Source organism: Pteropus medius, unplaced genomic scaffold (assembly GCF_902729225.1).
Source record: "Pteropus medius unplaced genomic scaffold, Ma_sr-lr_union100, whole genome shotgun sequence".
Lineage (NCBI taxonomy): Eukaryota > Metazoa > Chordata > Mammalia > Chiroptera > Pteropodidae > Pteropus > Pteropus medius.
Genome location: NW_024356248.1, coordinates 4,621,924 through 4,636,343, shown reverse-complemented (window position 1 = coordinate 4,636,343; position 14,420 = coordinate 4,621,924). Strand labels below are relative to the sequence as shown.

General features: G+C 35.0%; 2 protein-coding genes across 2 annotated transcripts; both read left to right on the top strand.

Annotated features, from left to right (window-relative positions):
* Positions 1-1,420: 1,420 nt before the first annotated feature.
* On the top strand, positions 1,421-2,451 carry LOC120600691 (olfactory receptor 5M10). Its single transcript, XM_039860173.1, has one exon. It carries the CDS (start codon positions 1,482-1,484, stop codon positions 2,418-2,420), a length of 939 nt encoding a protein of 312 aa, XP_039716107.1. The 5' UTR covers positions 1,421-1,481; the 3' UTR covers positions 2,421-2,451.
* Positions 2,452-11,108: 8,657 nt separating this feature from the next.
* Positions 11,109-12,047, top strand: LOC120600759 (olfactory receptor 1030-like). The gene has a single exon (XM_039860271.1). It carries the CDS (start codon positions 11,109-11,111, stop codon positions 12,045-12,047), a length of 939 nt encoding a protein of 312 aa, XP_039716205.1.
* The last annotated feature ends 2,373 nt before the right edge of the window (positions 12,048-14,420 follow it).

Sequence of the window (14,420 nt, the reverse complement as noted above, 5' to 3'; positions counted from 1 at the left end):
CTTTCATGAAGTGTCTATTCACCTAGACTTTTTAAAAACGGGCTTATCAGTTTATTGTGGAAGATCTTCATGCATTCTGAACACAAGTCCTTTGTCAGAATGACGTCAGGTGAACATTTTTTCCAGTCTGGGGCTTTCCTAGTCTTTCTCCTCCTCACATCTCTCACTTTTCTTCTCCTCACTCTCATTAGATGACCTCGCCTCACTATTTATAAACTTTCTGTAATTTCTCCCTAACTCACATCAGAAACATTGAGGCCTACTGACTGGACTTTCCCGCTCTTTTCCATACTGTAAATGCAAAACTTATCTACCCATATTTTCCTCAATCCAGAGTATTAAAAGTGATAGTTGATTTCTTCCTATGTGTTAAAGATCCTATGCACAGTATCAAGCAGTGTATATAAATGTTGGGTAAGTGTGTTAGCTTTAGAGGAGAATATAGTTCCCAGAGCATCAAATTAAGGCTATGCCCCTGAGGAACAAAGATTAATTTAATTGATCTTCTGAATTATTTAAAACATACACTAGGGAATATACTTGAAAATACACTATAAATCTTCCCTCCCTGTTTTTCACAAAATATGGTAAGTCAACTATACAGGTAGGTAATTTTCTACATTTGTTCCCCTAAATATGTTTTTATCCATTGAGCGAAGATTAGTATCTCACTAATGTGCAAAAAAATCCTGCCTTCACTCCTTTATAATACATGCTTGTAACTGACGTTATCATATGTATTTTTGTCTATGTGTATAATAATGTCCTTCTCCTGCAGTGTATGCTCCATGAGGATGGGAGATTTATTCATGCCGTAACCCCAGAACCGAGAACAAAAAAAATATCAAAATCTTCAGTGTACATGAATGAGTGAGTGAACTTACAAAGCAGAGAGAACAGTTCTCATTCTGTACGTTCTTATCCATGTATCAAGAGAGAAATTTCACAATGTCCTCTAAATGAAATTAAGTCAAACAACTAAGATTTCAAGTGAAAATGTTGTGCTGGCTGGAGGGACCCTAAAAATCCAACTACCATCATTCATTCATTTAAATAATGTTAAGGACTTGCTGTTTTTTCATATCTGAGTTTCATCCCTTTGGCTTTAATTTTTCACAATATTTGAAAAATATGTCAAATATGAAGTTCCCTAAGAAGACAGGTATAAATGTATGGCTATATACATATATGTTTTATATTACATTACACATATAAATTAATATATAATTACATATAAGTATATAATTATGTACATATGAGAGAGAATGTGTGCATTTTGATATATTGAAAGAGAGATAACACAAAGATATAATGTGAGCAGATTTATGCAGACATTCTGATGTGTCTACTGAAAAAGGGAAATTTCCCTATAATGGATAAATCAATGATGAAATGATGAAATGGATAAAATAAATGCAGAATCTGGATCACACAGAATTCTTCACGTTCTTTGTCACTTTCAGTTTTCAAGGAATAAGAAGATGACTTCCCAAAACCACACTATAGTGACAGAATTCATCCTCTTAGGACTCACGGATGACCCAGTACTAGAGAAGATCCTGTTTGGGGTGTTTCTGGTCATCTACCTAATTACACTGGCAGGGAATCTGTGCATGATCATGCTGATCAGGACCAATTCCCACCTCCAAACCCCCATGTATTTCTTCCTTAGCCACCTCTCCTTTGTAGACATTTGCTATTCCTCCAATATTACTCCCAACATGCTGTACGATTTCCTCTCAGACCAGAAGACCATCTCCTATGCTGGATGCTTCATGCAATGTCTTCTCTTCATCGCCCTGGTGATCACTGAGTTTTATATCCTCGCTTCAATGGCACTGGATCGCTATGTAGCCATCTGCAGCCCTTTACATTACACTACCAGAATGTCCAAGGATATTTGTATCTCTCTAGTCATGGTCCCTTATGCTTTTGGCTTCCTGAATGGACTCTCTCAGGCACTGCTGACTTTTCACTTGTCCTTCTGTGGCTCTCTTGAAATCAACCATTTCTACTGTGCCGATCCTCCACTTCTAATGCTGGCCTGCACTGACACCTACGTCAAAAAGATGGCAATGTTTATAGTTGCTGGTTTTACTCTGTCGAGCTCTCTCTTCATCATTCTCCTGTCCTACCTTTTCATTACTGCAGCCATCTTGAGGATGCGTTCTGCTGAAGGCAGGCACAGAGCCTTTTCTACTTGTGGTTCCCACCTGGCAACAGTCACTGTATTTTATGGAACCCTCTTCTGCATGTACTTAAGACCCCCATCCGAGAAGTCTGTAAAGGAGTCCAAAGTAATTGCAGTCTTTTATACTTTTTTGAGCCCAATGTTGAACCCGTTGGTCTACAGTCTAAGGAACAAGGATGTGATCCATGCCTTGCAGCAAATGATTAAGGGAAATCTCGTAAAATTGTAGTTTAGGCATCTGTCAATTTGATATTACTGTGTCTGTGTTAAGATAGTGACTCCTTTCAGGGGACACACCTACCACCTTATAGTCATGATTTATTTATCTTCATGAATTCTTAGTGATATTAACTAAATTCTCCTCAAAATTTATACTTTCAAGAGAAATTTTTCTCTTAAAAACTGTAACATTGAAATTAAAAATCATTTTCTTTACCAGAGACTCTGAAAATAAATTGGTCAGTATTTGGTAATTCCATATAATATTTTCATTTCTTTACTTCCTAGGGAGTAAGTTTGCTAATAAGTACCTCAGAGTGATGTAATTAACTCACTGTGATGAGAACATTGGAAATCCATCTTCTCTGAATTGTATGGTCTTCAAAGCCATAGTGAGGGTTAAATAAGATGATTAGTTTTATCCTTTTAAAAAGTTATGAAATAGTTTATTATTCAGTGTGATATACATCAATATCGATGGTGCCTCACTAGTTGCTGGAATCACCTTAAAGAAACTTTTAATAAATGGATCACCAATAGGTTTAAACTTTCTGTACTATTCTCCCCAACTCACATTATACTGATCCTGAGAAACTTTTGTCTATTTCTAAATACTGTTTGTGCTCAAATTTGAAAATAAACTGTCAACCTCTGTTCATGAGAGTTCAGAAATATGGATCAAATTTAATCATTAAATAGTATAATGGCATTCTAGATACATTTTTCTTGTTGTAGCTCAGACTTACGTGAAATTATTAAGGGTAATAGAGTCTGTCAATTGGCTTCTGCAGACCCAAGAATGCCTTGAAATAGTGTACACGTGAGTAAGTGCATATACATGTTTCTGGAGTAGAACACCCAATATTTAATTTGGCTCATATAACTGTGAATCGTATTTTCTAGACAAGCCTATTCCAGTGGTTTTCAAAATTCTATTGAGAAAATCAGTAGTAAGGAAAATTATATAAAGAGATACATAATTCATCCACATTCATCATGCATTATTAGTCAACTGGATGACCTCATATTGAAACACATAATAAACTTTCTTTAAATTCCTTAAACATTTGGCATTCTAATATTGTGCACTTTGATTTTAACTAAGACTACAAGACTTAATGCTCATCTGATATCAACTGCTATATTTATTGTAACATGTTTAAATTATTTTCCATAAAATTACCCAGATGACCTGCAGTTTTAAAAAATTTGGCTGTATTCTTCAGTTTCAGTTGATTAAATAAGGCTGTTTCTATCAAATATGTTCACTATGAATAACTAAATTACAGACAGATGTGAGGAAGTAATATTTATTTCTTATATGTCCTAACCCAATGGACTTCTATTTGTATTTTGTTATATTTTCTCATAAAATTGATAAGCATATATATTCTTAGAATTCATAAAACAAATTGAACATAGTTTTCACTTGATAGTAAGATGTTTGCATTTTCACAAGACTATTTTTAGTGTACATCATTTTTAATGTAGTATAATACACGGCATCAAATCATATTTGAACTTAAGTATGAAAATATTACAAATCTATTGTAGAAAGAGAATTGGAAAATGCTGAAATATTTTTCCATTTTAGAATAAAGTTCAATTTCAATTTTGGAATAAAAGTAAAATTTACTTGCAACATCCTGTTAAAAGAAAGCTACTCTGTGTTTTGTGTATATACTTTTTCCACTTAATTTATATTACAAAATCATTATGCCGTTCTATCGATGTGCTGTTGTTACTGCTGACTCATACCTCTATGTACACATCCTTCTGACTGTTCCTTTAGGGTAGTTTTCTAAATATGAAATTCCTGATTTCAATGCTTTGAACATTTTTAAAGCTTTTGCTAAATTCTTTTGTGGGTACATTTTCTCCAGAAATCATCAAAGCATCAACCATTTACACTAATCACTGATGATGTTTAATGTTTCAGAATAACCATTTCACTGTACATTTATTATTAGATAATACCATTTAAGATTATTTGCTTCTTCGTTGTCTCAACTAAAATTCCTTGGAAAGAAATCTGTTTTAATTTGAACAGAAGAATTAAAATATATGTTTTAAGAATAAGGCATATCCATAAGTTTGATGATTGCTGTTCATGTTATTTCTGATGATTACTCACATAAAAATATTTATATTTTTATTTTTCATTTTGTAGCTTTTATGCATCCTAAAATTAAATAAGCAAACATCTATATTGTTATTGATTTTTCAGTCATATTTTACAGAAATATCTTAAATTATTTTAGATGCAATTTTGTTTGATGTTATAATATTATATATAACATTTTCCCTCACATTTTAACCCATTCTCTCCTGCACTTATTAAGCAACCATTTATTTTTCCACTGATTTGTGACATTATTTTCATTGCACACTAAATAAATCTATTTCTATTTCTTCTTTGACCAATCTGTATATGTATTTTAACCTAAATTCTTATAGTTAATGAAGATTAAGATATTTTATATTCTAGTAGAAAAATTCTACCTTAATTATTTTTCCTCTTCAAATTTATCTTAGAAGAATGCAAATCAGAGTCTCCTAGATACCTAATATTTTCAACCCAGAAATTATGCAATCATGGTTCAATTTATAAAGTGTATGCATTCAGATACATACAAATCAAATATGGCTATACATACATCTATCGTAAATTATTTGGAAAATGTGAAAAAATATTAGGTATTCACAGTATTGCTATAGCTCAGTCTCCGGATCCAACGGGGAGATGTATGGTATGGAGGCCCGAGAGAGGACCGCTTAGTTTTAAAAAGTTACGGGTGTGTTAAGAAATTTTTCCAGAATGGCAGAAAGGTGCTTGTGGCCTATTGATGAGGAAAAAACATGTAACCTTGGCACATTAAAGCTGTTTATTTATTAATGCTTTCATACAAACATTTATTTTTACACCAGATCGGTGTCTACAGTGAACATATTTTTTCAACATATCTAGCTAAATATAGAATCTTATCCCTAAATACATTTTCCTTTTGCCGGCAACTATTCCTCCAAAGAACTGACAAAATCACACATATGCCTCAACTGACTCATTCTAAGTAGGGAACATGTGAGGTTAAACTCTGCAGACAGAAACAGGGCAGTCTGCTTTACGTAAGTGTCAGAACATGTCAACATTAAGAGGGGTGGTTGATGGTGTTGGGTCCACAAAATGACAAGCGAGAGGTCAATAAAATTATGCCCACCAAAGAACCCTCGAAGTAGAGAAAGTGACCAGGCAGATGCACAGTGGCTTGGACATTCTGCTGTTGCAATGCAGGGGACTGCAGATTGCCACGTACCTGTCATAGGACATGGTACCGAGTGTGTAGTATTCAGTAAGGAGCAGAGTCACCAGAATAAGACATTGAGCCAGACACCCCGAGTAGGAAATGATTTTCTTCTCAGAAAAGAAAGTAACAAGCTTCTGGAGAATGACATCAGTGGAATAAAAATTTTCCACACCTGCTAAATGGGTGAGGAAAAAATGCATGGGGGTTTGCAGCCAGGGAGTGGATCTTATTAATGAAATCAGTCCGAAGTTCCCAGCAGGGTGATGAGGTAAATCAGGAAAAACAGCACAGAAAGGATGAGGTGCAGCCCTCGTTGGCTGGTCAGTCCCAGCAGAATAAACTTGGTTACCTCAGGGCTGTTGTGCTGGGGGACTATCTTCATCTTCATATTCTCTAATAAAAGGAGGAGAATTTTTCAGATACAAAAAGAGAAATCAATTGTATGTAATCTAAGAAGGACAAAATAAATGGACACTCAAACAAACTGCTTTTGAAAAGAGAGGTGTAAGGACGTTGTTATTTTCCTAGAGAGAGGAGTTTCAATACTCGCTTTAGGTTTTTGTTGGTGTTGATTAAAGTGGACACATGATACATTTGAGAAACATATTTCGAGTCCATGCAACATACTGTGCTGGCTGCCTTGCAACTTCCACCTTAACTTTGCTAGCGCACATGGAATTTGGCTTAGCTTATCGGTGTCCCTGATCAGACTATGGAAATGGAACTCCTGATGTCAAACATGGCCATCATAGTCTGATTGTGACATGAATGTTTGACTAGGAAGTGGGAAGAATGGTGACTCTGCAGACTGGTTCTACCATCGTCAGAGAAGGCAAATCTTCTGTAATTCAGTAGCATATACGTCTAGAGAGCCTGTTGTATATTTATTCATGTTCAGTTTCTTCCTCATTTCGTACTTACTCTCCAAGAGCAACAAACTTCCCCTGGTCCTCCGGCGATCTGTCCATCCATCTCCTTTATTCCAAATCAGGCCGTAATAGTCTGCGTTGTCTCTTCACCTAATGTCTCCTTTGATCTCACTAATATTTTTATCTCACAATATCCTAATTTATCTCAATTTTCATACATATTTTATATTTTTATTTTAGTTTATCTCATACCCTTGACTTCACATTTTATATTTAATTATCAGAAATCTTATCTACACTACCTTCCAATGTTACATATTGAATCTTAAAGCAGTTTGGTAGCTTTTCCTCTACTGCCAGCAGAGTCTAAGACAAAATTATTTCTTACAGAAGCTACTGTAATGAGTTTCCTTATTCTATATCTTCCAACACAAGCCAGTGATCTTCTTCAAACATAATCACATCATATTATTTCCTTCGTAAAATAGTTTCAGATATTCCATCATACTTGGGCTAAAATCAAAACTTCTTACCAGAGTCTACAAGATCATGTATGATGTCTTCCCAGTCCCTTCTCCAAAATGTTCGACCACTGATTCTCAGTTCCTCTCCTGGCACATTGACCATCTAGATGTTTCTTGAACATTCTGAGCACATTTTTTATCTCAGGGCCTTCGCACATAGTGTTCCGCCTGCCTAGAATGTTCTTCCCCTAGACCTCGAAGTGAATCACTTAGTTTATCACTTCATTCAGATCTTTTTTTTTAAAACAACAACTTCTATGAAAGCCATGTCCTGACCACTTGTCTAAGTTAACTCCAATCCAATTGCTCTTTAATCATCAACCATGATCTATTTTTTTCTCATGTCATCTTTACTTCTGGCATTATTATTTATTTACGTGACTCTGTTTATGTGTCATGTCTACTCCAGTTCTGTATTGTCCAGGCAGTGGCTACTGTCACCAGAGCCCAGCGAGATCTGGTACCAGGAGGAAAGTCCCTAGCCAGCTTCTTCTCCAATAAACATGTTAGCAAGAGTTTGCTTGGAATGATGTAGCCACCTCAGCACCTTGATTGTGAAGCTGGCAAGAATAAAAAACGACTGAGTTACTTTTCTCTTCCTCCCACCTCAGACATCCTGCTGCTTCCTCTCACTGTCCAAATTCAGTTGAAAATTAGTTACAAAGGACTTTATCGATGCAAGCTATAAGGGTTAAGTTCCAGGTGCACAAAGCAAGGTAGAGAAGAAAAGACAATAGGGCTAGATGGGGTAAAGCAACAAAGAGAAAACCACCAGCACATCTTTAATATCTATATCCACAGTGTTCCTGTAGCTATTTATTATTGTATCTATTAAAAAGATAAAGGATCAGGCTTAGAATCAGTAACTAACTACTCCAAGTTCAGCAAAGTTAATTGATCTTCAAATGGTTTTCCAGACTTCAAAACTTGCTCGCTATGCCATGCATTGTTTTATCTTGCATGTCGTAAACAAGAAAACAATATTTCCTGCAAGCCCCAAAATACTAGGACATTCTGGCATAAGTTAAAATAATGAATCCCATTGCTTCATCTTTCTTGGGAGATTCAATTCCCTGATGATACGGAGTGTTGGGCACAAATTACATCCTCGATGAGCTTAGGACTTTTAAAAGAATAAAGCAATAGTGGCTTTTTATAGTCTGAATGACTTTCTGCTAAGGAATAATTGAATATAAGGGTTTGTTCCGTAAGTGACAATTCTGTTATAAAGCCTTCAAGCTTTTTATATCCATGCTGTCATTGGGAAATCACTCTCCTTTCACAGGTAGGATTAGCTATTACTAAAATGTATTTTGGAATCTAGAAATAGATGTTTTATACACTAAAATAAAATTATGGGCTGAAACATATTCCGATGAGTTAGTAAATGTCCTAAGTTAAATTCTACTACGCCATCCTATTCTCAGAGTACTTTAAATGTACACTAGAGCAATTTTAAATGTACAGAGTATTTTAAATGTACAACAGAGCAATATTTATAATGAAAAAAGAAGCAGACCAAAGAGAACATCCATTCCCTCAGTAATCACTGATGATCTCCATTTGGAAAGCACTGTTCTAAGTGCCACTGAGGTTGTCACTACAGATTGAATAACTCTTTGTCCTTACGGAGCTCACACTTTGGTGTGGAGTCTCGTTTTATGTTAGACCTGGATTTTCACCAAACAATAATAGTATCTACAATTTATTAAGTGCTCACTATATGTCAGACATATTCTTAAATTTTTACCTGAGTTAGATCCCTCACATGGAGGGAGTTGTTATTATTAATCGTGATGATGAATAACTTGCCCAAGTATCGCTGATAGAAATTAGAGGATATGGGATTTCTAGCCTGGGAGTCTGACAGCAGGGACCCCCAATAACGATTAAACACTTGCAGACTCTCAACAATATACCATGCTTACTCTCTCTTGCTTCATGAAGAAAAATAAGGGGATGATATTAAATAGTCTTTTAGGTTCTTTCTCAGTTAAAGAAGTTACTTTTTATAAGCATCATATCATGTAATGTTTTGTACCCCCTTCATGCAGAATTGTCCACTTCGAGGTTTATAATCTATATTATTTAAAATTATATAAAAACATTTCATGAAACTGCCTTCTCTAAATTTATTTTTCCACTTCACATCTAACCATGACCACATGCCAAGGAGACATCAGCCTCATTAAAGCTAAAGACCAACCGTCTAGACTCTTTGGGTGACTGGGCCGTGATGACAAGCACCTCCACGAGAAAGTCTCAGAGTGAAGGTGAATGTCAAGAATGCAAAGCTCCAGATGTCCCCAGAGCCACTTTGTTCACTTGCAAATACTTCTGAGTTTTTCTTGCTTAAATCGCTTAAGATATTGTTTTACGTTTCTTTAAAGGAAGGTTCCTTCCATAACATACTCGGTAAAATTATCTGGAATGTTCATTGCTTGCATTGCCTCATTTCCTCACAGTTCAAAAGCAAATGGGGATATTAGTAATTTTGGCTTTGGATTAATATTTTCAAAATAGACACCTATTAATCATACAGTCCCAGCACCAAAAAAGTATTTGCTTATTATGACGATTATTATAATCTTATGAAATTTAACAAAATACAAAATGATTATGATTTTGCCGATTTAGGTGACTTGTTTTATTACCCTTGTCAATAAATCCAAAATCTTCAAGTGCAGAACAAGAAAAGAATCCTGGAGTGGTGCATTTGCAATGGGCCCTACAGAGTGGTCTGTGACTGTCCTTGGCATGGTAGCTGTTAACAAGAGTCAGTTTAACATCAACACAGCTGAGTATGTGCTATTGAAGGAAGATGTAGATTTTTTCATGATGTTTTTCATGGTCACTTTTATCTTACACAAATGTTGGGAGATGACATTCCATGATATCTTATGTACTCTTTCAGTTGTTTGGGTAATATGATTATTATTTCGGTGTTATCATTTACATGTTTTAAATAACTTCAACTGAATTCATGTATTGAAGTATGTTTTCAACATTTTGTAGGTGTTAAAGTGAGGTAGAATTTCAATAAAATCATTATGATCACTTGTCAGCCTTTTCATGAGTGTTTCCTTCCCAGGCAGGAAGCCTTTTACTACATTATTTTTCCCTTAAGCACTTACTCCATGAATATTTAATATTACTGCTATATGTATGCATGCACATGTAAACCTACATAGACAGACACACATTGTTCAGGTACTGTGTATGTATGTGTGTGTGTGTGTGTGTATACACACACATATACACACACACATATACATATACATATGTATATACATATACATATATGTATGTATGTGTGTGTATATATATATATATATATATATATATATATATATATATATAAAATCTGTTTTATACAAAAAACACGGATTTGCTTTGTGACCCATGAACCAATCTTGCCCCCAATAATTGTCAATAATATACAAAGCAAACGAGATCCCGAGCTGATTCTTAAAAGGTAAGTAAGATTTGGTGGTAAGATGGCTCCCTGAGGTAGACGACAGTGGGGAAAATGGACATTGCATTGCAGTTACAGGGAACAGCTCGGAAACAAGCTTGAGTTCAGAGGAGCACGTAGACAGATCCTACTTTTATAAAGATGTGTGTCATATATCAGTTTTACTTCCTTACGTCCATTCGGGTATGAAAACACAGATGAGTTTCAGCAATGATGCATTAAGAGGTATATTAAAAAATGAGATTACAATTTGAAAGAAAATGATATTTAAGAAAATTGTAGTTGAGCTTTTCAAATATGAAAAGACTTGCAGAAAAGCATTGAAAAATATGACCGCCTTTAAATAAAGTAGCTCTATATTTGATATTTCAAACATCAATTGCCTGCTTACAAAGCTACTTCTTTATTTATAAGTTTGAGAGAGGAAGAAGTAGCAGATGACATGATGCAACTAATGGATGAATGACAAAAGGCATGAATTTCTGTTTCTTTTATTTAGACCTCAATTGAAGTGAAGCAAACACAATGTTAAAGGAAAACTACACAGCAGTGACTGAGTTTGTTCTCCTGGGACTGACAGATCGTGCGGAGCTGCAGCCTGTCCTTTTCGTGGTGTTCCTCGTCATCTACCTGGTCACGGTCGTCGGCAACGTGAGCATGATTTTGTTAATCAGAAGTGACTCGAGACTTCACACTCCCATGTACTTCTTCCTCAGTCACCTGTCCTTCCTGGATCTCTGTTGCACCACCACCGTCGCTCCTCAGATGCTGGTTAATTTCTTATCCAAGAGAAAAACCATATCTGTCATTGGTTGCTTTATACAATTCCACTTTTTCATTACCCTGGTGATCACAGATTATTATATGCTCACAGTGATGGCTTATGACCGCTACGTGGCCATCTGCAAGCCCTTGCTATATGGTCTCAGAATGTCCAGATGTGTGTGCATCTCTCTCGTTGCTATTTCTTATGTTTATGGCTTTGCAAATGGTCTGGTACAGACCGTCCTGATGCTTCGTCTCTCCTTCTGTGGACCCAATGAAATCAACCACTTTTACTGTGCGGACCCACCTCTGTTAGTCCTTGCCTGCTCAGATACCTACGTCAAAGAAACTGCCATGTTTGTGGTGGCGGGTTCCAACCTCACCTGCTCTCTCACCTTGATTCTCATCTCCTACATTTTCATTTTCACAGCCATTTTGCGTATTCGCTCTGCTGAGGGGAGGCGCAAGGCCTTCTCCACCTGTGGGTCCCATATGACGGCTGTCACCGTCTTTTACGGGACGTTGTTCTGCATGTATCTCAGACCTCCTTCGGAGGCATCTGTAGGACAGGGGAAAATTGTGGCTGTGTTTTATATCTTTGTGAGTCCTATGTTAAATCCTTTGATCTATAGCTTGAGGAACAAAGATGTTAAAGAAGCAATAAGGAAAGTTGTCCAAAAGAAATTGTTGGATAAATAAAATAGCCATCCTGGGAGCTCCAAACGGAGTATTTTCTCGAAGGCTCTCCAACAGAAGATACCGTTAAAGTGTGTAGAAGTACCTATATTCTCTCCACAGTCTATGTCCTTCATTTCTTCAGAAGGCACATGAAACCAACTTCCTTGATCCATTAGTTGTGCCCATGAGAATGAAAAATAAAAAAAGCTACTTACAGTCTACATTTAGTCCTGTATCTACTCTCTTATTTTGGTAGTCACGATCACAAATATTCCCTACCTATGGTTTTACATATTTTTCAATTTACAATTATATATTCCCTACCTATGGTTTTACATATTTTTCGATTTACATTTAAATATTTTCTTACTTACGGTTTAACCCATTTTGCAAGGTGTTAAACGAATGACGTTCTGCCGACCTTGATCATCATTTCTTTTGTACTCAAACTGGGCCAATATCCGAACTGTAAGTTGCTATATCCTGATTTGAGAGTTCACAGGGAAAACAGCGGCACAAGTGAGATGTGGTGTTATTTTACCCTTCAGGCATTACAGGTGGTACATTGCTTGCTGGACAATTTGCACGCCCATCCATGTCATAGCACCCTACTACTCATTTTTGACATTTCCTCCTGAGACTTACAAAACTGTGGAAGCTAACAATAAATAAATAAATAAATACTACTCTCAGAAGAGATGGAAGCTGAGCAGAGCAGAGTTGTATTAGGTCAATCTAGTTGGTCAGCAGCCCTACAAATGTTTTACTGTTTCACATGTAAAAACAGAGAGGTGTTTGAGGACTTCTCTATTTTATTTTGTAATTTTTTTTTAAACATTGAGATTATATTATTAGGTCATGTCCAGTAATAAACCATTATTTTTCCTTTTAATATTTTATAGTTTTTATTCCATCTTTGATGATTAAACTCTAAGTTTTGTCTGATATTCGTGTATCTTCATCAGTATTTTTTATTGTTTTTGGTTAGCTGATGCCTATTGTGTATATTTCTACCCTTTTACTTTCAGTCTCTGAGTACTTTTAATTACTAAATTTCATATGTATTTGTGAATATTGGTACTTAGGAATATTTTATAACTCCTTATATTGTGCTTTAAAAAACTTTTCCCTATGCTTTTCCCCCTTTTTCCAACGATGGATTAAATTGTTTTCTAATTTTTCTTTTTACTTCTTTTAGATTATTAAACATTTTTTTCATTTTTAATAAATTACCTTAAATATTAATACACATACTTGACCTATCTAAATCTTTATTAATCAGACAATCTGATATGGAATAATAAAAGAAACTTCGAATGTTTTAATTCTGGTTACTTCCCACTTTACCTTATGTGCTGTCATGTGGTAGTGTAAAATAAATCATTGATGCTAAAGTATTAGTTAATAATAAACTGTTTAAATATTATTATATGTTAGATATGATTACAATTATAATATACTAAATATTTGTTTAATATCAATGTTCCTTTAAATTTAGCCAGACTTGTCAATGAATCTCATTGTTCTTTTTGTATCTCACTCTTCACAAGGGTTTAAGTTACTTTCTGGGTGATATATACTCTTAATTAGTTCTTTCAGTGAGAATTTGAGTGAGATAAATTCTCTGTTTTATTTGCCTGAAGATTTCTTGTTTTAACTTAAATTCTCAAAGAAGAATTCATTTGAGCATGGATCTAAATAGATAGAAACTTGCTTTCAGTACTTAAAATATTTTATTTTCTGGCTTCTGTTAGTTTTGTTATACAGATGATCATTTTACCAGATTATTTGTTATGTCTCTGTAGATAAAATATCTTCTTTTTTTACATTGGTAATCTTCACTTTCAGTTTTTGTCTCTGTTGGAATTTAAATATATTTATTTTTTTCCATTTTCAGTGTCTTCTTGGCTGATCTTTCTAAGTCATTTTCTCTTAGTAGATGTTCTCATGGCATCATGTACTTTTAATTTAGAGGACTTTTCACAATTATAATTTTAACATTATCTGTGTGATTGATTCACGGTTGTATCTTCCTCCTGGTTTTCAGAACCATAAAACCAAAGTCCATGTCTGGTTTTGCTCACTATTTTAAAGCTAGCATTTATCACAAAACCTAGAATATAGATAGTTCTCAGCAAATATCTGTTGTGGTAATAACTATTACTATTCCCTTTGCATTATGGTTATCTGAGTGCAAACTTTATTCTCTACCACTTTCCAACAAGATCTTCATGAATTCTTAACCATGGAAACCTGATTGTGAAACTTTAAATATGTAAGCCTCATTCTACCCAACTCGAAGTAGAAACTCTTTAAGGACACGATCGTCTTTGACTTTCTCTTGTGCTGTCTACATTGACAGTAGAGTAACTAATATAAGTTTTTCCTGAATGT

Excerpts from the sequence above, each read along its gene's own strand:
- LOC120600759 (XM_039860271.1), top strand. The coding sequence starts at position 11,109 with ATGTTAAAGGAAAACTACACAGCAGTGACTGAGTTTGTTCTCCTGGGA.
- LOC120600691 (XM_039860173.1), top strand. The coding sequence starts at position 1,482 with ATGACTTCCCAAAACCACACTATAGTGACAGAATTCATCCTCTTAGGA.